The 25,526-nt window shown below is 42.9% G+C and overlaps 1 protein-coding gene across 1 annotated transcript in view; it reads left to right on the forward strand.

Annotated features, from left to right (window-relative positions):
- The window catches only part of LOC146174667 (putative cytochrome P450 301a1, mitochondrial), a 71,705-nt gene extending 52,165 nt beyond the window's left edge, over positions 1 to 19,540 (forward strand). The window contains exons 4-9 of the mRNA XM_084585430.1: positions 979 to 1,180; positions 3,612 to 3,774; positions 10,021 to 10,190; positions 12,585 to 12,663; positions 13,838 to 14,068; positions 19,348 to 19,540. Coding sequence (XP_084441556.1) covers positions 979 to 1,180; positions 3,612 to 3,774; positions 10,021 to 10,190; positions 12,585 to 12,663; positions 13,838 to 14,068; positions 19,348 to 19,467 — 965 coding nt within the window. The 3' untranslated portion in view covers positions 19,468 to 19,540. The remainder of the gene's footprint in view (positions 1 to 978; positions 1,181 to 3,611; positions 3,775 to 10,020; positions 10,191 to 12,584; positions 12,664 to 13,837; positions 14,069 to 19,347) is intronic.
- The last annotated feature ends 5,986 nt before the right edge of the window (positions 19,541 to 25,526 follow it).

Genomic DNA, 25,526 nt, shown 5'->3' on the forward strand with positions numbered 1-25,526 from the left:
TACACGTATATCCCTTGCGAACAAAAAAGTCTGGCATACATTGAAATTTTCCCACTTCACTTGTAATACTGACTGTAAGGCACTACGGCACATGAGAAGGCTACGAAAGAATATGAGCAAAACATGTCTGCATAGCAGGGCGCGCACTGGAGCTATAGCGACGCAGTAGGGGAACTGTATTAAGCAAAAAGCTGCAGACGGTAACCTCTATTCCCAAGTGTATACAACAACGGCAACGCAGGTGCAATGTTCTGGAACGTTTTCCAGCAGAAAAAAGCGACTCTTTCCAGATGCTGCCTCGCAGTGGTTGCCGTAGTGCGTTGCTAGCGTAGGTTTCTACAATAGAAATTAGCGCACCACCGGTACGCGTGGCTTGCGAATATGACAGAGTGACTAGAAAATCACGATTTTTGTTGCAGCACATCACATAAGAATGCCCTTTTTATCCTCGAATGTTGGGACCTACTTGATTATGCAATTTTGCCTGATCTAATAAAGTATATACGCAATATGTAGATTAACCTTTATATCATCATCATCATCATCATCATCATCATCATCATCATCATCATCATCATCATCATCATCATCATCATCATCATCCGCCTGATTATACCCACTGCAGGGCGAAGGCCTCTCCCATATCTCTCCACTTAACCCGGTTCTGTGCTAGCTGCATCCACTTGACCCCTGCGAACTTCTTAATCTCATTCGCCCACCTAACTTTCTGCCGCCCCCTGCCACGCTTTCCTTCCCTTGGAATCCAGTTTGTTACCCTCAGCGACCATCGGTTATCCTCTCTTCGCACTACATGTCCTGCCCATGTCCATTTCTTCTTCTTAATTTCCACTAGAATGTCGTTAACTTGAGTTATTTCTCTGACCCACTCTGCACGCTTTCTATCTCTTAATGTTACCCCTACCATTTTTCCTTTATATATCTTATTCTTACCGGTGATGGCCTGTTCTATTCCTTCAGCGGTAATGCTGATCTCTCTGGACAAGCGGCTCGGACTTCTGGAAGATCCACTGCCAGCGGACTCTGATGCGGCGAGGGTGAAGCATGGCGTGACCACCCTCTTCAGAGACATGGACACGCTAGTGACCCATTTCCCTTACTACCGATACTTCTCGACGCCCACCATCCGCAGTTTTAAACGCGCTGGCGACTATCTTGTTCCGTGAGTATTAAAACGGTTTTCCGATGCCGCACCTAATTGATTTATCAGGTTCCATTCAAGTAGCTTTATGTACGCGCGTGACATGGGAAGAATAATAATTGATTCTCTGTTTCGTCCACGATCTAAGAAAATAAAACCATCGGGAAGGGGGTTCAGTAGCTCTTTCTAAGCGTGTCATTTCTCGACATACAGGCGCCCGGACCATCCCTGGGCAGGGCGGCTTCACGCCATCTGTAAATGTATTTTGTGCCATTTCAACAGGTGCAGTCAACAAATTGCATCATTTCCTTTATTATAATCAGCGCCTCGGGAGGCGACTTTTCACGTTTGTGGCAAAACTTCATCGCGCAACGCTGTTCTGATGTTCGCTCCAGTTTCTTCGACGTAGCTACGAAACAGGGTTGTACGCTAAAGGCCGTCAATTCGCTTCACCTGTTCGCAGCCAACTCAACTAATCAGATTGTGAAGCTGAAGGGCCTGCGGCCATCTCCCTAAAGTGGTTTATCACGCTCATTCACGCGAGCAACGCCGCGACTAGTCTCGGTACTTTCAGGACACACCCTGTATATCTTCTCCATACTCTGGGCAAAGTAAAGCCGATATTTCGAGGTATACCATGGAGAGGTAAAAGATGGTATGGTTTATGTGGAAATTAACGCCCCAAATCGACTCGGGCTATGAGAGACGCCGTAATGGAGGGACCCAGAAATTTTGACCACCTGGGGTTCTTCAAAGTGTTGAACGTGTACTGACATCTCACGGCACACGGGCGCTTGCGTTTAGCCTGGAGAAAAAGCGGCCGCCGAGGCAGGGATTTCATCTCGCATACTTGGGCAGAGTAGTCGAGCGCCCTAACCACTGCCCTACCACGGCGGGAGAGAGTTAAAAGAGTCTGCTCGAAAGAGGCTGATTCTAATCCTTTTCAAAATTAGAATCAGCCATTATCAAGCAGACTCTTTGAACTCTCGCCCGGCGTGGTGGTGCAATGGTTAGGGCACATTAGTCGAGTGCCCTAACCACTGCACCACTTCGGCGGGCCAGAGTTAAAAGAGCCTATTAAAAGAGGCTGATTCTAATGATTTTCGGAATTAGAATCGGCCTCTAACCCTTTTCAGAATTAGAATCGGCCTCTCACGAGCAGACTCTTCTAAATCCTTGTCGGAAGTGTTCGGATGGGATGGAAATCAGCAGGCATTTCTAGAGACGCTTTAGATAACTTTTCATTTCAAGCAACCCAGGCTATGACAGAAGCTGCAGTGGAGCGCTCTAATAAGAACACTGACTCTTTAACGGGCACTGAAGTCGAACAGTACACAAAACACTTTGCGTTGGGATTCCAACAAAGTCTCCGATGCGGAAAGATCAAAGCAGAGTTTCAGGGCTGATTCTGAGCCCGATTTTAGTTGCTGTTTCTTTGAAGAGCATCATGAACATGCCCGATTCTGTCCAGTACACAGCGTGTTTTTGAACACGATACATTTAGAAGCCCTATTCTTCAGAAAATCCATCGTGGCCGTTCTGAGCCAAAAATCCCAGGAGCGCCTCCGACGGGCTGTACGGTGGGCAAATGACACATCCTGGTAATCATTGGCAAATATGGGTTAGCTGGTACTTTGACCCCATGAGACCAGATTAGATAATCGACATAAAAGAATCTCAGAACTGAGGTAACTCCTTTGAGATATTAATCGAGCCCAGGACATTTGCATCACGATCTGGCCACGATCCTCCTAAGCCACGGAGGAACGTTTGTGAGGCTTGCTTAAGTCGTGGCTTTAATCACCTCCGAGTGAACGTTCACATACTTTTGAAGTTGTGATCCTATGGAATTTGAGACATAATAGAGGCAAAATGAAGGATACACCGATTAACCGTGTCACAAAATGTGTGTAGACGAAAAAGGGCACGCAATGTGAACCGGCGTGCGGGAGCCATTAATACTGTGTCGACATATATTTATGAGCGGAGCTTAACTGTCTGTGCAATTTTTTGTTGCTGCTATAAACAAGCAATCGGTAGTAGATGGCAGAAACAATTTCTGGGACGGTTCAATTGCCATCTCACCCACCCGTTTTAAAAAGTAGAAGTACGGGCTTCGATCTTTTTCTGTGTCATATGGTTCAATAAATAAGGGCCCATTGAGTGCACGTGCCAGGCACCAGAGCCATACCCACAATTTTTTGCTGAAAACTCCGATGCTTAAGATACTGTCAACACAATGTTTTATGCAGAATGTGGCCTTTAACGCACTCGCATTTTTACTGCGGTAAAATGCTGGGGACGATAGGAGAAAACGGGTAATTGCATAAGAGAGGCCGCCCACACTGTGTCAGTCTTGTCTTTCTCACGAACAGCTGGAAATTCATGAATGTTAGTCAGTAACAATTTTGATAGTCACGTTATCCTTGCCTTACCGCTAAAATTCCTCCAGAAACTTGTTCAACATGATAAAAGAAGCAGCGGAGGCAGCTCGATCCAAAGGAGAGCAAAACCAGAACTGCACCATCTTGCAGCATCTTTACTACGAGCAGAAGATGGACTTCAAGGAGATGTTCACTTTCCTGCACGACTTCGTGGTGGGTGGTAGTGACACGGTAAATAATTTTTTCTTATACGCTACTACCAGCATACCAGCATTTTCACTCCTAAGAGACGGTCTGAACTGGGCCGTAAGAATTGCGGGCGGGCGAAATTTTGTTCATCAATAAATACCCTGTAGTAGCAATTCTTGGCAAACCTGAGCCTGATGAAGGAGAACACTGAACCCAAACCTTGCCAAGTAAATAAATTTGAACTTCAAATTCACGTTCATTCAGCGTGCACTTTATTTCCAGGAAGTAGCTGGAGGGTCTCGCGGATTTGGCTCAAGCAAAAGGACGTTACATGTATATACTTGCCACCATTAACAAGTTGAGAAAGAAAGAAAGCGAAAAGCTGCAATAAGAACATGACCATGGTATCATTTTATCCAAACACTTTCTAACAGCCCTGGGCCAGCAATTAATAAAAAGGGTGTCTTTTCCTCAGAACAATATGTGCAGCCGAGAATAAAGAAACGTATGTGCATGACGGTTTTCTAGATTTGACTTGGGCTCAGTTCAGAGGCGCGCATAATTTACATAAGCCATATAACGTCGTTAATTCGAGTATAGCTACTTTGGCAGCGAAGTGGCGCTCCGTTAAGCGGCCTTCCTTCTTCAGCGGCACCATTCATTCGATGGGGCCTGGCACAATGCCTTTGTTCATGGCAATGCCGACGAGACCGGACATCCGACGGGGAGATGAAATTGTGCACCCACAGCCGTGGCGAGGAAAGAAGACCGCCTCATCACAACCCGAGTTAGCATCAACTGAACCGTACCACAATCACTGCAGCGCCGGCTACTAATTATTGTGACTCAAGGAATGGCTAGGCAGAGTACGTTTACCAAAGAACGCTCTCGTATACACTTCGCAAATATTTAGACGCCAAAAGTGCACTGCAGAAGCGTAAGGTAGTAAAGCAGCCATGCACGGCAAAAACAATTGCAAAAAATGTGAAAAATCGTGACTTGGATGCACTTTTTTTCTGCTGTGTATATATAACCTAAAAGCCATTTATTTGGAATGCGGAATGATTAGTTGTAGCTGTGGTAAGAAAATATTGAACTACGGCATACCGCAACCAACACCAGTTTAAAATGCCAACAATAAGTTGCAGTATACCGCTTATTCTAGCCATTTGCAATGGCTAATGTACACAGATTATGTCTCAACTGTAATGAAATCCATGTTTAAAAGAAATAAAAGTTAAAGCGGGGAATAGCGTACACGGTTTTAGAAGTTACGGTACAGCTGTTTGTCGCACGAAGGGCGCAGATTGGTTGTACCCTATGTCACCGATTCTTACGGACGGCTGCGATCATTTGGAAGAAGTTTTTAACGTCTAAGAGTTGACTCCCAATATAATTTCGATTGCAAATCACTAATGGTGGTCTTTTCATTCACTTTGTATAGAATGAAAATATGTTTGTATACTGCAATAGTTTATAATGTATTATTTTATTTCTAAAAATGGGCATTTATGGGTTGATTCTTTTTACACTTTTCCTATTGTTTATAACACTGTTAATGGCACACACAAGTGTGGCGGTGAAATAAGTAAATGCTGTAAATATATAAATATTCAAGTTTGCCTCCTGACGCAAGCGTTCTTTACTTTAAAAACAAGTCTTTTTAAGGACGCAGGACATCAGTGACTATCAAGCGCTCAGTCCTGGGTGTAAGGGCATCCTTTAACTTTAAAGGTCGCCTTTAGTAAAGTTTTGACGGCTAAGATTCACCAGCCAATACTTCTGTTCTGTGAAAATACTTTGCTCTTAGAGAGAGTGGAAATTGGAACTAGGTCGTAGTAGTGGATGTTAAAATGCTGAAATTCAAAATACGACGACTGCGGTTAGCGGTTCTATTGTGTTGATTTCCTTTCGTGCTTGTGTTTTCCCTCCCACAAGTTTACATCGTCAGCGTTCATAATTTCAGCATTTGCATACTCGAGTGGTAGCTGCGTCTTCCATCCGCAAATCACGACCAAGCTTTCTATAGCTGTTTCTATATTATCAGTACAACAGGTATAGTGTGTCAAATATGGAATTTATTGGCTTTGCTGAGGCAAATATTGCCGGAAAGAAAGATGCACCGTCTAGACATAGGCTTATAGAGCTTTGATTTGATATAGGGGTCGCAATTAACTTTTACGACGGAATAGCGTAGGGCCATACCTCAACGTACAATAATTTATTTATTTATTTGTACATACTGCAGCCTCGATGAGGCTATGGCAGTAGTGGGCAAACAAAGGAAACTGTACCAAGCAAATTCATGAGTTCTAAGTGTGCCTCCTTAAGTTATCCAATTTCATGGTATATAAATTCGTATCGTATCACATAGAAACATTATTTATAACGTATACCGCCTACCAGTACAGAGCTGGGACAAACATATTTCTTGGGATTATGCTCATATAGTCTGAAGGAGGTTCCAAACAGGTGTTAACGGGGAGTTGATAATCAGCAGAAGTTTGAAAATATTTTTGTCGTCTTATCTGCAGATTAAAGCACGCACAAATTCTTCAGTGTTCCTCCAGCTGACGGTCGCTGAACTGCGTATGCAATGCAAATAATATCCGGCAGGTGATTTAAAAGATACTGATAGCATATCGTCGTGCATCAAAACCTGCTGAGCAGCGACATATATTGTCTTACAGTGATCTTTCCTAAGAGAAGTTATGATGTCGGTCTGGTGCATGTCCGAAGAGTGCAAGAGAATCTTCCAATGTACCATGCAGTTAGAGAGAATATTTCGGAGAACAATTTACAATAGTATCCGCTGAAATTGTTGTGTATGGATGGTTTTCGAAAGCACATGGTCGCAGCTCGAATCTGACATCTTGCATACTATAACGCGTCTTTTCAGTATTTACCGCATTCAAATCAGTGGCCAGTTATTCTTTTTATACCCGAAAGAATAGGTTGCCGTTTATCCTGCGTACTAAAACTCTGTAACGCAAATTGCGTTTTCTGCCCACAGAAGGTTTTTGTCAGGTCTACCATTTTCACTAGGCAGAGAATGATTACCATTTAGGAAATATTGCTACGTTTTCTTCAAGTAGGTTGAGCACCGGATTTGCCCCTTTCTATGACACCCTGAGGTACTTTAGGACCTAAATCAATTTTCCGGTACGCCTCCAGACGGCCGTGACTTTTGTGCACTGCACACACTGTAGTTCGGAAAGACACGCCGATATGGCTCCAGAAAGGTGAGACAAAAAGTGATGATTTTATTAAGCAACCATGAAAAAATGTATTGCGAGAAATCGTCAATGATTTACAATGTAGTTGTTATCCAAGCACAAGAAAAAGTTGACATTGTTATAACATTCTGATTGTTCATTATGACTACATTCTAATCATGCCTCATATTAAGGATTCATTTTGCTTGAGGCAGGTTCAAGCAAAAGCAGTAGAGATTCTGCGGTATTCAACAGCAAAAGCATATTTTATGTAATCTGCTCTAAAAGGTTGCTCTTTGCTTTACTATCGCTTGCGTTTTGTATTTTACATTGCGCGCACAGAGCAGCGCTCAGTTACGGTTCTCTAAATACTGTAGCGTATTTAATGATGTCTAACTTAATTTGTTTATGTTATTTCTGTTTGAGAACTGGTTATACAAGTTCGACGCCTTTTTTTATTTTGCGTTACCTGCAGCATTGTAACATCTTTATGCTGTATATTGAATTAGGCCCGGTTCAGACAGCCAACAGCGGCATGGTCAAAACACGTCCGCATATCAAGCCGGAGATTTGTTTCCCAAATCACTTGTTTCCAGACAGCTTGTCACACTGCACAAGCAGCTCAGAAATAAAGCAGGTTGTCGGAGTGTTACCTCTGTATGACAGACTTGGGCAACGAAAACTTAATGGAACAGCGCCCGTAGTGTTTGGCCCGTTCGCTAGCCAAGCGAAAATGTCGGCGACAACACACCACCCCAGCATGCATGGAACCGTGATTGATCGTATTTTAATGGCTTTCGTGTTCGCAAACAGCACTTGAAAAAAAAAAAAAAAGAATACTCCCCTCCATCGCTTTGTCTGCCGTGGTACAGCGTCTTGCAAGCAGTCGGGCGGGGTGCCGTAATTGGTACCAGTTGTGGTGGGTCGCGCAGTGGCTCCCCTCATTTTTGCGCCAGAGTAGCTCGTAGCTGCAGAGGAACCAGAGCGAAGATTGTTTTAGGTCTGACAAGGAGTTCTTCAAGGATTCCCCCGAAAGTTTTCGTACGGTGTAGCCGGGCGACAAATACGTACTTCCGGACACTTCGTGTTGAAGCAGTGTGACAGGGTAGCTGACGTGACGCGTAGACGCTGTCGCCAGACCGAGTAGAACAAATGTTTCCGTTGTGTGATCCGGGCTTTAAAGTCTCATTTTGAAGTGCACCCCCTGTGTTAAACGAGGAAGGGTGTACAAACTAATCGGGGACAGGGGCCTCAATAGGCAATGGTAGACTTTAGTCCCTGTCTCAGCAGGGGATATCCTGAATCAGGGACATTCGATTTGATTTCGTTAAAATCAGGCTATCGGATCATTTGGAGTCGCTATTTGCCTGTGCCGGTTTCTTGGAAAGCTTGCTAAATTGTGATAGGGCATTCTCTATCACTATCATTCACAACATACATCACTCCCAAAGAGTGATGTATCTTCAGCGCAGAAAAGCGAGACGGCCCATATTAAGTTCGGAGCAAAAGTACGCCAGAAGCAGAAATGAACGTCAGCCGCCACAAACACTCTTCGCTGTATGGTCTTCGACAAAGCATTCATATCCACATGATTCTTGCATCTTTCATGTCCAAACGGTTGCTTGCGAATTCTTGTTGATCTGTGGGCGATGGTACAGCACGCTGATACGAAGGTAAAAGAACGCACCTCGGGGTACATTATTAGTGCAATGCTAATAGTCTAGTCTACCTCTCGGCGCCTTTTGCGCATCTGGTATTGCTCATATTATTCGGCTTGCAGGGAGCACGAAACGGTTTTCAGAGAACACCAAGAGGATCGCATCAAATGTGGACAAAGGTCTTTCTTTGTATCACTGACATATTCACTAACTGTCTGCAGACGAGATATCGGGTTAGTTCTGAAGACAGCAAAACGCGTACTTGAGTACAAAATGTTCATTTTCGAAAGTCAAGTTACCAGGGTGGGCAGAAATGTTTCATAGGCGCTTCGAGCACTTTACGTTAAGGGTTCATAAAACGTGTGCTCCTTTCTTCCATATTAAACACACTACTATACGTGAAAAACTCGAGTTGAATATGTACATTTATTCAATAAATGATATTGTTACGTATATGCCACCGAAGAGGACGACGATAGAAAATAGAGTGAGAGACGACGAAGCAGAAGAAACCGTTGGCCTTGCCTGAACACCTGCTTTGTTCTGCTCTGCTGTGCTGTGAACACTTGTTCATCACCTGATGTGGTTTCCTGTGCTAGCCTTCTACCCCGTTACATCTTGGTGGAGGTGCGGGGTAGAAGGCTAGCACAATATTTTGCCTCATATAGACATTGATTATCACTGCAAGAAGTGAAGGCAGTAAATATTTGGTTCTGTTTGACTTTGAGCCCTTATATATAGCCCCTTTGATTCGTCTTGCATGCACACAGGGCGCAATATGCAAAAGTACATGGTTTTTCGGTTCCAAGCATATTAAGTTTAATACTACAAAAATAGGAAGTCGGGAGAAAGTGAGTATTCTTGACTGGCAGCCTGCCCATGGGCCTGCACATCTTCGACGTCTTCGATGACATAAAAGTGCGTTTTTCAGTTCATTGTTTATCTTGCGCAAGACAAAGAAGTTTCTTAGGAAAAAGTCACAATCAAGCAGCCCCTGCCCCGCCGAGGTGGCGAAGTGGTTACGGCGCTCGACTACTCTTCCCAAGCATGCGGGATCGAATCCCGGCCTCGGCGGCCGCTTTTCGATGGAGGCGAAAAGCAAGGCGCCCGTGGGCTGCGCGGTGTCAGTGCACGTTAAAAAACCCCTGGAGGTCGAAATTTCCTGAGGCCTCCATTAGGGCGTCTCTCATAGTCATAGTTGCTTTGGGACGTCAAACTCTATAAACCAAATAAACCAGCCTCTAAAAATATTGCGCTGCTTTTTGCTAATGTTTTATGCTGCGGACACCTGCAGGGCTCTGGTAATACACCAACCCACCAGTCCAAGAAAGTCAGCAGTAGCTTACGTGAATGTTACTGCGTTTCACTGAGAAAGAATTGACAAAACAAACTTGCTTGTTTGATTTGTATTTCAGACATCAGGAGCTGCCACATTCAGTCTCTATTGTTTAGCAACGAACCCCGAGGCACAAGAAAAAGCACGAAAGGAGGTACAATCAGCATCGCGAAAAGAAATTGATGGTGCTGAGGTAGACCAGCCTGATCATCTTTCCTACCTCAAGGCCTGCATCAAAGAGTCACTGAGGTATATGTCTTCAGCCATTGGAGAACTGAGGTTTCTGGTACAGTTAGGAAAATTAAAATATATCTGGCGTACGAGCAATGACGAAAGTTTACCTTTACGCCTTCAAAAATATATCAGTAAGTAGTAGGGGACTGCAGTTGTTGTTGTGCGATTGCGTTGTTTGAATAGTTATTCTTGTGAAACACCTTGCTTTGCTCAGGCCGAAAAATTCAGTACGTTTGGTTCGTCGTAGATAACCAAACTGTCCTGCTTTTGTTGTGGTCCTATGATGATCATATAAAACGCTATCTCCTATTATGTAAGGTACAAATACCAGAAGGTTCCTCATTTACGCGCCCCCTGCATGATACTCCAGTGTGTTTCGTCATAGTCCCACTATTTCAATGCAAAAGCCGGTGCCTGACTTGCTCTTTATGCATTGTAATGTGAATACTTGAATCTGCATGGCCGTGTCGCCTATGTGCATTTAATGTTTCATGTCTTAGTATTTATTCTAGTATATTCTTCGTGTTATGACCTGCAAGAAGGTCATTGAAAAAGTTGTAACCTGAAATTGTTTAAACTTTGGAGTATTTGCCTGTCATCTTTAGAGGTAGGTCGTAGGGGTTGCGGCTGGTCTATACGAAGAGAAGGCGACCCAGGCAGTTAAGAAGAATTTTGTGCTTGTGAAGAGAAAAGTTAGTAAAGCAGAAACATCGTGTTATATAATTAACTACATGTGAGCACACTGCCTGAGGTGACCAGCGATTAAAGGAAGGGTTATTTTGATGAGTATTTATTTCCGTAAAGCTCACAAACTGGACTCCTTATTTAGATGTATTGGGAGTGAAAGTGAACCTTATTCGTGGCAGCTGCAGATGAGTGGTGGTTTTTGGTTGTGTTTATGTGGCGGAAGTAGTCACTGTCTTGTTTGCACGATGTGACTGATGGACTTGGTTTTGTATTCGTTGCTTGGACGCTACCTTGGATGTGATGGTAGCTAACGTTTTTGTTGGTCACCCCTATTTGCTTGGGACAGAAGAGGTGTGCGAGTACGATGCACTTGGGAGTAGAGGAGAGAAGTTTTGGCTGGGTGTGAAAGAGGAAGTTCGGGTCTGTTTTATATTACAGTTGTTAACGCGCGCCTGTGTTGTGGTTCTCTCTACGTGTTTGTCCACATTGCACCGCAGTTCCGGGCAGCTGCGAGGCATGCGCTGTTTCCGAGACAGAGGCGCGCTGAGAGGTTTCTCGGCGTGTCGAGCGACGCTTAATGACGGTTAGAGGAAAAATGAAATTAATATATGTCTGCTACGTGTATTCGATGCCCAAGTAATTTGACCGGTTACCCGAATATTTCAACCTTTCGGTAAAATTTAATAATCCACGAAGACAAACAGAAAAAACAATACGTGGAATTATAACGAGAATATATTCTCCTACATGTCTTGGCGTGTCTCAAATTAGAATTCGATTAGCTTCATGCTGACATTTTTCCATCTTCCAATGTTAAACCTCTTGTTTACTGATGACCAAGCTACCAAGTACTGTCCAGAAGATTGGTGTATCCAAAGAAGTCATGCTGTGCTAATAAAACAAACATCTCTCTACGTGCTTGTCCAGGTTGCGCCGCAGTTCTGGGCAGTTGCGTGGCATGCGCTGGTTCCTTGATATAGACGCGCTAGGCAGAATTCGAGGTCACCGTTTCTGGAAGATTTAACGTAGCAAAAGCAAAACTTATATATGGTTGCATCTTGATGGCTCGCATTTTTTCGTCTTATGTTCTAGAGCATGTCATCTCCCAATGTAAACCCTCTTGCTTACTGATGACTGAACTATTAAGTACTGTCCAGAAGGTTGGTGTATCCGAAGAATCCATGCTGTGCAAATGAAACGAAGATGCATCTACAACAAAATTTGAGGTCACAGCTTCTGGAACATTTAACGTAGCAAAAGCAGCAGTTATACATAGTCTCATCTTGATGGCTTGCGTGTTTCGTCTTATGTTCTAGAGTACGAATATTTAGGAAGCCAAATCAATTATCTTTATAGAATGAAATACTATTTCACTAATCTGCCGACTATTTAGGCACTTTGCTGTGTTTTTTTGTAAGTGCTGTGATGAGCCTTTATTCAACAGTTTTATAGTTGGGGCTCAATATCTTATATCAAAGTATACCGTGTCTCATATTCGTTGTACGCACACTTTCAGAAATGCACACGTGCTACTGCTGTTTCTTATATTCGACACCACAGCGTCACCAATGATACACCTCAGTTCCCACGCAACACGCATTTTGGCTTAGGCATTGTAACCTAAATATGGACAGGGTTTTCATTACAACTGCGAAAAGTTTTTGGTACATTTGAAGGGACTCAATACTGCCATATATTAACACGATGATCTAATACTTTCAGGTTTCATCCAATCATTCCAGGGGTCAACAGGAAAATAAATCACGATGTCGTCATGTCGGGCTACCAGATACCAGCTAATGTATGTTAATATAAATTTGCGCTTTACAATGCTCGGGATACAGTGCTTAAATTTTCTGTGAGGGCTGTCGCACATCATCGCATATATGTCTGTATGATTAGAGTTGGTAAAGCTTTTACTGTCGCATTCAGTGTACACGCCACAAACCGTACAGGCTACAAACTTTCAATAACGACCACAGGTCATATTTTATCCTTGATGTGTGATTTGACAAAAAGAAAATACGCGACCATTGTGTTCGGTTGCGAATATTTTGCGGCCGCGCATAATATCATAATATATTTCCGTAAGAAAGCTTTTATTATCATAACCGTGATAGTCTGTAGTTCCTGCATATATTTAAGTGTTAGATGTTTTCAACTTCCACTTACGTTTAAAACATTTGCTAAAAGTATTGCCGAAACTGTTGTGTATTTTAAAACTAGACTTGATTCCCTATACGTGCACCGACAGTACCATATGTTGCTTCCAAAATTGACCATTTACTTGCTCACATTGCCTAGAAAAGTCTTATATCGTAGTGGTAATGATTAGTTCACTCGGTATTAAAGATGCTGAAACGAAGCTTGAATGTGGGCTTTTATTTAGTGAGTTAATTTTCTTGCTGGTTAAGTTAGTACTAACTCCAATGAACATAACTCCAGATGTCCAGAGAGGCCATATTTAGGTGTTTCTACGTTTTGATATTTTTCTTTCGTTTCATAGTTGTGCTGTCCAGGGTAATTCTAGGGATGAATATAACAGGCAAATTACATTATTAATCTCAATATAAGTATAAAAAGCAAAAGCTGCGAGATGCTAGGCAGCGAAGATATGCCCAAAAGCAGTTGGAAAATACGATCTTTGTGTGCAAGATAATGAAACAGCGCTATAACATGTAAACAACACCACTGCCATCAGGTTATTCAGTAATGATGATCTTTCATAGCAGTGCCAAAGACAATAATATATTTATAATGAATGCACTGAGCTTATAGGAAACAAAATACAGATGTCTAGAAGTGGTCCGACATATTTAAGTGCGATCTAAAGTAAACGAACTTAAAACAAGTACTTCTTATAACCGCTACAGGACCAAACTCAATGTAGCAATGTCCTGATGCAATTCGCCATTGTTGAGACTGTTATTTTTCCTTGTTGATGTATGACGGCTCCATGGCACAAACTTTCGCAGACTGTGTTGCGAACTGAGCCATTCGTGGCTGGAAGACTTGAGGAGAACTTTACGCGGGCCTCTGAGTTTCTGCCGGAGAGGTGGCTACGGTCGGGCGATATGCAAACAGAGAAAGAGAATGGAGAATCGTGGAACCTTCATCCATTTGCTTCCCTGCCGTTCAGCATCGGACCCAGGATGTGCATCGGCAGGAGGATCGCTGAAATGGAAATCTGCATTCTGCTGGCAAAGGTGTGAAGATCTGATTTTTTAAGGGTCCTGTCAAATGCGTACATACCACTGAGTAGGCTAAAAATTTATTCTATATTTATCATACGCAGGCAAAGGCACAATATATATGCCACGATGCTAGATATTGCCGCAGTATTTTGGCCTAAAAGAGAAGTGTAAACATAAGTTTTTTTTTTATTCAGTGATTGTGTGGGCAATACATGGTACTGCCCGTGGGGCAGGACAAAAGGAGGTAATTAGTCTCCTGACTAATTAGTCTCCTGACTAAGTTCGCATCTTGAACCTAATTTCGGGAAACCAAAAATAACCTCGCAAATACAGGAAAGCAAAAGCTAGCGTAGCACATGCGCGTAACGTTTCAAGGAAGCCTGCTACTAGATAAAAAAAAAAAGTTTTTGTGGTAAACCCATTTCTTGTTCGGAAAGCGATACCTATTCTAGTGAATGTGAGAGAACATATGAATAACGTTAATTACACTTGCGGTTAAGTAAACTTTGTGCTCACATTTTAACGACTACGAATACATTTACTTACAATTACAGATTTTCAACTGGCTGATATTAATAGTCCATCGTTAGAATGCGGTTGCTTGCAACGAAGAAGGACTAACACATTTTACGTAATGCTCCGTCGAGAGTATTGTTTTCTTCTTTAGTGGAAGTTAGCTCATGATAAACCTAAACATGATTTACCAGCTTGCCCCAAGAGTCGCTTATCGAAATTGAATATTTATAAGACTGTTTAGAGCTTTTAAAATAGGATTAACTTAGACTCAGTGAATTCGATTTCTTTCTTATAGCACAATGAAAGCCGCTCTGATAATTTGAGTGCACAGCGACGTCCATCCAATCATTCAACTACGCGGCGCAGATGCCATTTCACCTCCTGGCCCCTGCCTCGCCAAGGGTAGTCAAAAGCGGCGAGCAACGCAGCACGGATACAGAGGGCGGCCAGAACAATATAGTTCAAATGATACAGGCACCGCGGAGTGATATTATTAGATGGATGTCGCGGTGCGCTTACAGCGGGCCCGCCAAATTTGAATTGCGCGAGGAATGGCTAGTATGTGTCACAGCGCTTAGGGGGGTAAATTTTGTTTTCGAAATTCTGAAGCATATATGTGCTACCAACAGCCAGCCCCAAATGCTAAGATCCAATGAAGTGGCTGCTTTTATTAGTTAATCACTGTTAACAGAATATTGTTAACAAGAATACTAATAAATGAAATTCACATTTTTATCATGTCTTTGAACCATGTTTAACTGAAGGATAGCATGTTCGTTTTGGCCTATAAGAGCCCAAATATTTCTGGTAACCATGTACAGTTCAACAGTGGCACAAGGAACTGTTAGTAACTGTCGAGTCACAGAAGCAGGTTTTGGATTGAGAATGAAAAAAAGAAAAGCTACTGTAGCAGTTGACGCACAAAAAAAAAAGGCTACGAGCAACTACCACATACCTGATTCAGGTTTGAGATTGCAAAGGAAAAGGACAGGGTACATCAGCATATGTCAATGAGGAGTTAAAGAACTCTGCAATCAAGTGGTTCGTGGTATCAGCAACGAAGGCGTCACTAGGAGGAAGAGGAGGAAAGGCAGGGTGGTTAGCCGGAAGAAGGATCCGGTTTGCTACCATGCACTAGGAAACAGGGTGAGTGGATATGAAAGTGATCGGTAAAAGAGGGTATATAATTCTCGAGGACGCCCAATCATGTAGGTTCAGCAGGGTTTGTTCGCGGTTCCCTACTCCCGGTTTGGTTATACTACTAGAAAGTTCAACCAAGTGACGGCTTTCATTGAGTAATAGAATGAAAGCCTGCAAGGAGACAGAAATAAGATCAAAAAACGAAGTTTGACGGGCAGGTAAATTCTACCGGCATACACCGATTTGCTTCTAAAGCGGTGGAAAAAGGTGTCAGTGCGCACTTTTATCGTATAGAATAACATATTAATAGGAGGCTTTAAATAGAAAGAATGAAAACGTTATTATTTAAAGCGGCTAAATTTCAGTGGATTTAGTTTTGTTTTGAAAGCACGAATATAAGAGAATAGGTAGGAGCACGCTGCTGGTGGGAATACTTAGATGGAAAATAACAGCGCCCAACCGAAGACAAGAACCGCGAAAGGACACAGCCAAAAGCTATCGCTCCTTTCGTCCATCTTGTTATAGTTTGTACGCTACAAAGTCGCTTTGTAGAACGGTTTGTTCAAACGAGTTATTCGTGGCGTGGTAAATAATTCAGTAATCTGCAAACATGCGCATATTAAAAGTAACACATTTAGGTAAATTGTTAATATATAATTGTGAATATAGTAGCAGGTCATGAACAGATCGTTGGGGACGCCAGAAGCGACTTAGAGGTGAACAGAAGTTGTTATTGACAAGTACGGTTTGCAAAACATCTGACGGAGAGTCATCGATTTAGATTAGAACATTAATTTCCATGTTTACCAGTCGAAATTTTAGTGTCATGCGTTAGTGATGTAATTTATCGACGATATGTTTAAAGATCGCGTACGTTTGAGTGTCTGAGTCACCCATATATTCACGCATTTAGGTCATGAACGAAAGGTGCCAACTGGTTTCACAATAAACCATTTCCGGAAATCTAGTTGCGTGGAGTGAAAAAGTTATAATTTGAGAATAGATTACATGTTCTATGATATTGTGTGGTAAGCTTATTAGTAGTGCATTAGACGGCTAATTATGTGGTGAGATTTTGCTACAAGACTGTAACGACCCTTTCCACTTTTCAATCCTCCCGCATGGTTCCTGAAGTGAGTTACGGAAAAATGAGCAAATACGAATATGCTGAGTTCACGTGCTCTGCGTTTCTTATTCGTTCATATTATTTATTGAATACTGGCTGATGATGATAGCCTAATTTGCGTTATTCGGAACAAGTGTCATTCTAAAACGTTGTGAAAATCACCAATCGCCTGCCCAGATAAGGCAAGTTCCCTTGTCTAAACATTCGCTCGCCTTTCGAACTGAGGCTCTCCCGCAAGCTTTGTTCCGTGCCTCTTCCATACTGTGTAGCCATCTTCTCCATCTCATTCTACTTTTGATCAGAAAAAGATGTTACACGGCATGGCACAGCTTTTATAAAAAGTGTAGAACCCAGGTGGTCTGCTTCTGAGCTTTATAGTGAAGCCGATTTAACATTAGGGGAAGTCCTTCCCATTGGACAGTGTAGGACAAAACATCGTCTTACCATCAAGAGATTCGGAACTTTGGAGGGGAATTACAAGCCGCACGAAGTGGCTCAGAAGTTGACCACCTGGGCTTTACGCTTTTGAAAAAGACTTCACATTTAAAGCTTGTTTTAGTATAGGAAACTTTGTCTCAGGTTCTTTTGTGAAAGCTGCGGAATATGAAGAGTTCAACGCAACCATGCATTGATCCTTGAGCTCTTCGTCTGATTCAGTGTTGAGGGTGATATACCAATCTGGATGATGGTTGCATATTTTCTAAACCTATCTGTGTTTGGTGGATAACATAGTCGAGAGTTTAAAACCACAGAAAGAACGCTTTGCGTAATGAATCGCAGTGAGATAAATGTTTTTAGCTTAGTAATGGGCCTCCCAATGATCTCAGCCACCATTGTATTTGCCATTGAATGAGGATGCTTTTTCCTATTTTCTAGTCTTTTTAGATTGTTATTAAGTTAGGACATTCGGTTGCTCACGAGAAGATTGGTTGTTGTGATAAATATATTAGTCAAGTGTGTAAACTTCATCTTTAATTTCGACCAGTTTTTACGGATTGAGTAATCCCGGCATGGCAGCTTCAAACGTGGCAAAATATGTGTTGACCTCGTGTGTTCTGTTATAATTTCGTTTCTCTAAGGGTTTCAGTATTTCCTGTGTGTTGTACTTAGTCTTCGAGCAATACAGAAGGTGGTATGAAGGATTCTGTGACAGCTTATTCCTCGAAGGTATGAAAACACGTCAGAGCGTTAGGAGTATTGGATCGAATTATTAAAAAATACTGAATCTGGAGTAACGGGTTGTGGTCCGGATATCAAGTGGTTAATGTCGAAGTTCAAATAAATGTGAATTAATTTTTTGTGTATTTTGAAGAAGATATTTACGACGAAGAAAGGTTATCCCAATATACAAAAGGATCGCTAAAATGAGCAAACTATGTAAATTTGCCTGTAACCTAACCTTAAACATGTTCGCCCCACTGTTTTCTATAACGACGGGTGTTGAAAATCCTGTGATACCACGTGTGTCGTGGAACGGATCGCATCGAGCGACATTTCTTCTACATTGCAGTCAGTTAGTTATCTTTGAGGGTACATCATTCTTTAACACTGATCAATACCTAGAGAAAAAAACACATGCTTTGCTTTAGATCACTGATTGGTCGCTCCCTTGTTTACTAACTTCCATGGAAAACAAGATCACGTCGACAAAACTGTGGAGGATGCACCAGTAATGTTTTGATTGATTCGCGTTTGCTTGATGCAGGAGTGGGATGAGGCTACATGCGTATTTTTCTTACTAACTATATAAGAAATATCAAGGTGTAAATAAATATAAGGTACGCAACAATGCACTAGTCACGACCTGGCTTGACACAATTTGGCATACATTGACGAAATAACTGTCAGCTGCGCACGACTGTCCGTAAGTATGAAGGGCCCTCAGGCGCCTGCGGACGCTTCAAAAGCAGTGATCGCGCACAGTCGCCTCAGCGTTCAAACTCAACTTCTGCCATTTCCGGACCACCGCCGTTCGGCGTGCAACTCGCCTGTGCTTTGTTTTAGAAGCCGTGAATGTTTTGCGTTTTTACGGAAGGTAAGAAAAGATGCTGAGGTTCCAAAAAAAGTAACGCAAGAGTGTCGAACCCGGAGGTAATCCATTTCGAGCTCTCTGTATCGGCAGCAACAACCCTATTGTATATCGCTGCGAGAGCGCACTGTAAGCCCGGTTAGCGAGAGGGGAGAAGACAGGTCCTTCTAGTACCGTACTGCAGATGTGAGTGAACCTCAAGTAATGTGTTCCTATGTGGCAGATGAATTACATTAATAAACAAATATTCAGTATACCAAGCATTACAAAATGCCCGGCTGGAAACATGCAAAATTCCAACACAAGAAATACAATCACAGACTGGTGCATTAATACGGTTCGGATGGGCGTCATCAAAGTCACGTCAGCCATCCCAAAATTCTTCACAGAAGCGAAGAACTACTCAAACTGAAGGAACGTTTTGTGATGCATTTATGCACTGCACTCATAATTCTTTTATAAATGTACTTCTTTTTTTAGGTACTCAAGAAATACCGTGTTGAAAACCATCACGGTGATATCGGATTTCTGACGCAATTCTCAGGCAAGCCTGCAAAACCTGCCAGATTCCGATTTGTCGAACTGGAACGAACACCATGAACGCTCCGCCACTCGACGGGAAACACTGCAAAACAATGCCGAACATTGGAACATGGTAGTTATTACATCAGCAATAAAAACAAAAGCCAACAACCTTGTTCTCTCTTTGAAAGGCCAACGCGTTTTCGAAAAGAGAAAATAAATCAGCGCTGTCTCCAAACAAACTATTTGCTGACGTAAATTGTGCCTGCTGATGAATCCGCAAGAATGCACTGCATGGCCCACATGAAAATTTGCAACAAACTGATATTGGCAACTAGTTTCTCCCAACGAGCTCGTATTTTATTGTGACCGATTTTAGAGAGGCTTCGAAATGATGAATATAGCAGGAATATTCTAACAAAGAAATCCATCTAGGTGCTCTTTGTGGCTATTTCAGTCAAATATATCAGATACGCGTGTCGCACTGTCGCTTATAGTTTACAAATGCTTTTTAAAAAGTGCCCCATGCGACCTATTGAAACAATTCAGGGCGACACCTCACCAGTGCCCCCTTCCAGTTGACATCATCTGCACTTTCTGAAAAATTTTGGTTTGGCATAGTTCGTTCATGATTTCCTAAGGAACTGTTGAGCGTAAACAGTAGACGAACCATGGAGGATACACAAGGCCAGACGCTTTTTGGCTGGGTCCACTCAGTGGATGCTACCAAGTTAAGCGGTAGGACGGGGAGAGTTCAGGCAGCACCACCTAGACTTGAAGGTACTCCAAAACGACTGCGTTGAGATTTCGCGTGTATATTGCAGAGAAAAGAAAAAAATTGAAGCAATATGCTGCCCATCTGAGATACGTACGTAGCTCCTAATGTGGCATTAAGGAGCAGCAGTCATCCTGCGCACTTTTTGTGCCATAAACAACATGCAGTTTTACACTTAGGCAGGTTGGTCTTGCAGATATTGGAGAAGCTTAGGGTATTGTTCGTGATAGCCGGAGTATAAATTAAAGAAGCAAGAGTTTCTCGAATAGAAAAGTGCATTTTGTGGATGGATGACAGCAGGCAAACGAGGATATGGATGTGGAGCCATTGCCGTTAAAGCTGTAATTTCATACCTTTAAAGGTGGGTTTGAAGTGTCCCCCCACTTCCAGGTTTGTCGTCGGTTTCGAACCAAGATATATTTTGATCTGTAACTTTATTGATGGCGCAATCAATGCACGCACTGCGCTTTGAACTGCATGTATCAAGAACGAGTACCCCGCCTGGGTGGTGCAGTGGTTACGCCGCTCGACTACAGTTTCCAAGCATGCGGGATCGAATCCCGACCTCGTCGGCCGCTTTTCGATGGAGGCGAAAAGCAAGGCGCCCCTGTGCGATATCAGTGCACGTTAAAGAACCCCAGGTGGTCGAAATTTCAGCAGTCCTCCACTACGGCGCCTCTCATAACCTGAGTCACTTTGGGACGGTGAACCCCACAAACGAAACGAAACCATCAAGAACAATTGCAGAAACATTATATTAACGCCTCCACTGGGCACCTTCCCTGCTAACATGGCGGTAGCGTGAACATGGCATGCACTGTACATCACAAAGTTAGCAATGTTTTAGGTGTCATTTCGAGAATAGATAACTTTGATGCCAAGGTTGTGCATGAGGTAAGGAGTTTGCGCGTGCGGAATTTCAAGAACTCTGTAGAACAGATTTGTGGTAGGAAACCTGACACAGCTGAGTTAAAAATACGTAACGCCAAAGGGGAATGCAGTTTTGCTTTTTACTCTTTAAAATACAGACTCAGATCTAAGAGGCGTTATCGACGACTACCAAGCTTAGAAAAGTGGTGCATAGGCCGTTTGTATCGAAGGTAGCAAGTTCTGAGTTCTTCTTTTCACTTTCTAGATGCATTGCGAGAACTAAAGCCTTTATCGACCTATCTATTCTTTCCTTGTATTCTATTAACTCTTCTACAGAGTAAATTTGGACCGATAGTAAGCGTCCTTGTGTCTCTTTTATGTTCCTCCACTTTGTAATTGATCCTTACGCATTTTTTTCACAATGAAAATTTATCTAAACCGCCATATCGCTGCCTTGTGCGCAAATTAACATTGCACCAAAAGTTAAAATAAACATTACAAATTGGGTGCTGCAAATGGTTTGGCGTGCGTGCGGAGTTCAGACAGAAAGGTCATTGTTATAGGTTTATCAATGAATCATTAGATTCTTCGTCATTTTGTGTAGTGTGTAGGGATGTTTAGGTTATCATTAAACTTCTGCCTACTGTCTCGGAACACCAGCAACACCAGAAACCAACAGCTTTTTCTCACTTGGCAAACAAGAATTCGAATGCACCAGAAATCATTATGGCTCACCACCGGGGTGATCTAAGGCAGTTACTGGACTAATACAGTAGCAACACACAAGACACGACTTTTAAACACCTGGTCTTATTTCGGTAACTTGTCCGGATATATTCAAGTTTTCGTGCTACAAAAAAAATAGAAAATCGCAAAAATTAAGAATGAGTTTTACACGATTAAGCCTACACAGACTAAGCGTAACCGCGCATTTCTTCCATGGATTTGTGCGAACCTCAAGGGCAATATAGCCTGGTCTAGACGACACAAAGCTGTCAAGGCTGTTTTGAAGAGGGAGGTCTCAGAATGCGAGCCAGATGGGCAGTGGTCGGGGATAAGGGAAAGGGTAGGCAGGGAGCTGGAAGGGTGTATTTCATTCTGTCAGTCGGTGCAGTATATTTGTAAAGATACGTAGCGGCACGAATGAAGTTTGCCAGGTGTGCGAAGAAGAAGCAGGTGAGCCATTTAGAAGAAGAAGCGATCGCCGCCGGCTCTGAGCGCCACACGTGCGAAGAAGCAGGCGGTGTGGAGGCTGCACGCCGCTAAGCACCTTCAAGGCCATATCAAACACACGCCGACCAAGCTATGGTAGGACATAGTACTGTTGTTGGTGAAATTTTATTAACAGCGGATGCAGAGCAGCAACCCGAATGGCCACCCTCCCCTTAAACGACGGTCGCATTCCATTGGGCAGCGGCAACGTTTTCGGCCAGCTGGAGGAGTTTATAGCTGTGTCCCCAGGTCGGGGCTGAGCAGTAGAGCCTCCCAGTGATCAGAGTCGCGTATGAAGTGACTCGCGGGTATAGGAACTGTGGGCATTTCCAGAATATATGGTTTAGATCGACTTTGGTACTACGATTATTTGCTTGATTAGAGTCATTTCAATATAAGATAAATAATTGAAACGTTTGCTTTAAAAAGAGCATCAGAGCAGAAAAGTATCGCTCATTGGAAAACACGTTGGCATACAGGCACTGTTGTATTTGGATACCCCACCGGAAGACTCTCCTCTGCGCTAACTACACGAAAACAAACATGAGCGAGAGCAGAGAATATTATATTTTGCGGCCTTTGAAAAATATTGTACATAGATATTTTCAGAGATATCTGTGTTTACTGAAAATCTGGTGGCGCCCACCATCTAGTGCAGTCTTCAGATAGGCTGATTGAGCAGCAAAGATAGATTTACTCCATATATTCCTAGACTTCTGAGTTTGTTTACAATGCAGTTCATGTGCGGCTCGCCAACAAATCACATTTATGAAAACACAATTATTCATCTTCTGCAAAGAAGCCAACACTCCATGTCATGTTGCAATAAATATTGTTACGGAAATTATATTGGTTCATCTATACCTGTCATTGTCATTTTTTCCCGAGTGCCCAGATTGTGTGAGCCCTCCACGGATCTTCTTTCATTTGTACATACCATGATCTTCTTCTTCTTCTTGGACATACCATCATCATCGTCCCGCGGCGCCGGCCCCGGCGCGCGCTTGGGTTTTGTCCATCGGAATATACGCCAGACACGGCATACCTTGCCTTGCCTTCACGACCTTGCCATCTCGACCTGGCCTTCTTCCACAATATTCACATAAAGCACAATTTTGTGCTGTGAACATTAAGTTTGCTGTCGGCAGTTTCAAACTTGGGCGTCTTGTATCCACATGGCTAGCATTTTATTTGTGCAGGTAGGTGATTCAGATGTCTTTTGTTAACACCGATACATTTCTAACGAGCCTCTGTTAATGGCTGAAACAGCGCGTTGGAGAGAATAAAGCAAATTCGGCAGCCAAAACTTAGATGACTGAACCACACATGCTGTTATAGTCGAACTAGGCGTGCCTTCTGAATGGAACAGCTTTGTTTTAGCCTCAAGACCTAGATTCTTGAGAGAGCAAATAATTTTATTGGTTACACTTAAATCTCCTTACATCAGAAATGCGAAAGAACTGTGAATTTGGTGCCTAGCGTTGTTTTGGGCCAGAACTGCGTTTCATTGCTTTTTAGCTCCCACAAATTATTTGTTTTGATCATTCAGGTTGCTTTTATTTTAATATTTCTTTATTCTTCAGTCCGACAGTTTTGTTTTCTACTTGTCTTCGATGACATCTTGATTTCACCTTTTTTTGCCTACTGAAGCTGTTATCTTTCGCCGCAGCGCCTTCCAGCGCCATTAGGCTACACAAGGAAGATTATGGAATGGTTCTCGGGAGTCGGCATAGAGTAGGGGTTTGCTGGTGGGCTGGGAAATCGAAGGATGGAGGTTTGAGTTCAGGCGGGGACTCAATTCGCGTATTTTCCTCACTTATTTCCTCTTGGGGACACGCCGTGGTCACTACTCGTGTACACGTAACTCCTAATGCATGCATTCCTTTCGCAGTAATATGGTCGACCTATGCAACAACCTGTGAACTTACACAGTAACTGGACCGAAAACAATGGGTTGGGCCCCAAGCTCGTTGGGGAGAGTTACTGTATATGCCACCAGTTGGAACAGCACCGGACGCGATATTCGGAGGTCGTGGGCTCGGTTCCCACCATCGGCACGTTGTTTTTTCTTCTACTTTGTGCTTATTTATCTTTTTCCAAAACAGATTACATTACTAATTTATGTGATTACCTAAGTAAAAATTAAAATAAAAGAGAAATTACAATCCCTAATGCTTTCCTTGGCCTCGTCGACTGTTGGCTTCTTTCCTTCAAAGGTAGTAGAGTTGCACGTCGTTATGCCATCTTGTTTGTCAAGCAAGCAATGTTATGCGGCAAAGCCGCACTCTTTTTCTGGAAGCGACAAGCCCACCATATCGCCGATTGACCGTGGTTGCTTTCCCGGGGTTTGTAAACCACTCTTCAGGCGAAAGCCTTTTTGGGCTCATGGTGAAAATCTCGCGTTCGAGAGATTCTGCGAGATGTGTCCGCGAGACGTCGCAACATATTCTGGTATCGACACAATTGTCCCGGTCAGGACGTCGCACTAAGCTATGAAGTTAACATAATATTTTGATGTGTAAGGTTTGTGCGTCCAAAGCGAACACGGCATAAAATCACTTCCTTAAAACGCATCTGGTAAATGCATGACTTCCATTCTCCCAAAACAGGCTTTACTATGTGAAGTTTGTTATTTACCTTGTTATTCCAAGTGGACTGCCATTGATCGATCGCTGAGTTTACGACGCACTAACCTCATGCAGTCTTTAAAGGGCACGCTTACTTTCTTGGTTTGTTTGTCTCGCGCCTGAGCTGCGAGATCTGAGTACACTAAGAGAGTGTGTGTAAATAATACTGGCTGTAATGTTCTAGCTTATTATTTTTTCCATAGCGACCAAGATAGTATATAGCTTGCCGCAGTGAAGATGGAGGCACACTGTTGAAGTTTTGTTAACTTCTCCCATCTTCCTTGTACCACCGCAATTCCAAAATAATCTGCTGTTTTTGAACCAGCAGGATAAATGTTGAGAGCTTATTGTATTTTTCCTCGAGTGCAAGGAATTCTTGGGTGATATGTTGCGGGCTGGTTTTGTTTTACGGAATTGTGTAAGTGTGAGATCGCAGCCTGCACGAAAACTGTACATGGAGCTAGTTGGTCTCGTCCTTGGGCAGTGCCTAATAGGGTTCCGTTCGCTCGTTTATCGTTTTGATTCCCTTCATAAAGCCAGCTGCATTCTAGAGCGAAATTGCCGCATTTTCGACAATGTTCAACTTAAATCTGAAGAAAACCTTTTGAGATAAGACGCTGAACTATCGCGCAGGCTCCATCAATGTTCAAATA

Source organism: Amblyomma maculatum, chromosome 11 (genome assembly GCF_055883805.1).
Source record: "Amblyomma maculatum isolate TAMU_Amacu chromosome 11, ASM5588380v1, whole genome shotgun sequence".
Lineage (NCBI taxonomy): Eukaryota > Metazoa > Arthropoda > Arachnida > Ixodida > Ixodidae > Amblyomma > Amblyomma maculatum.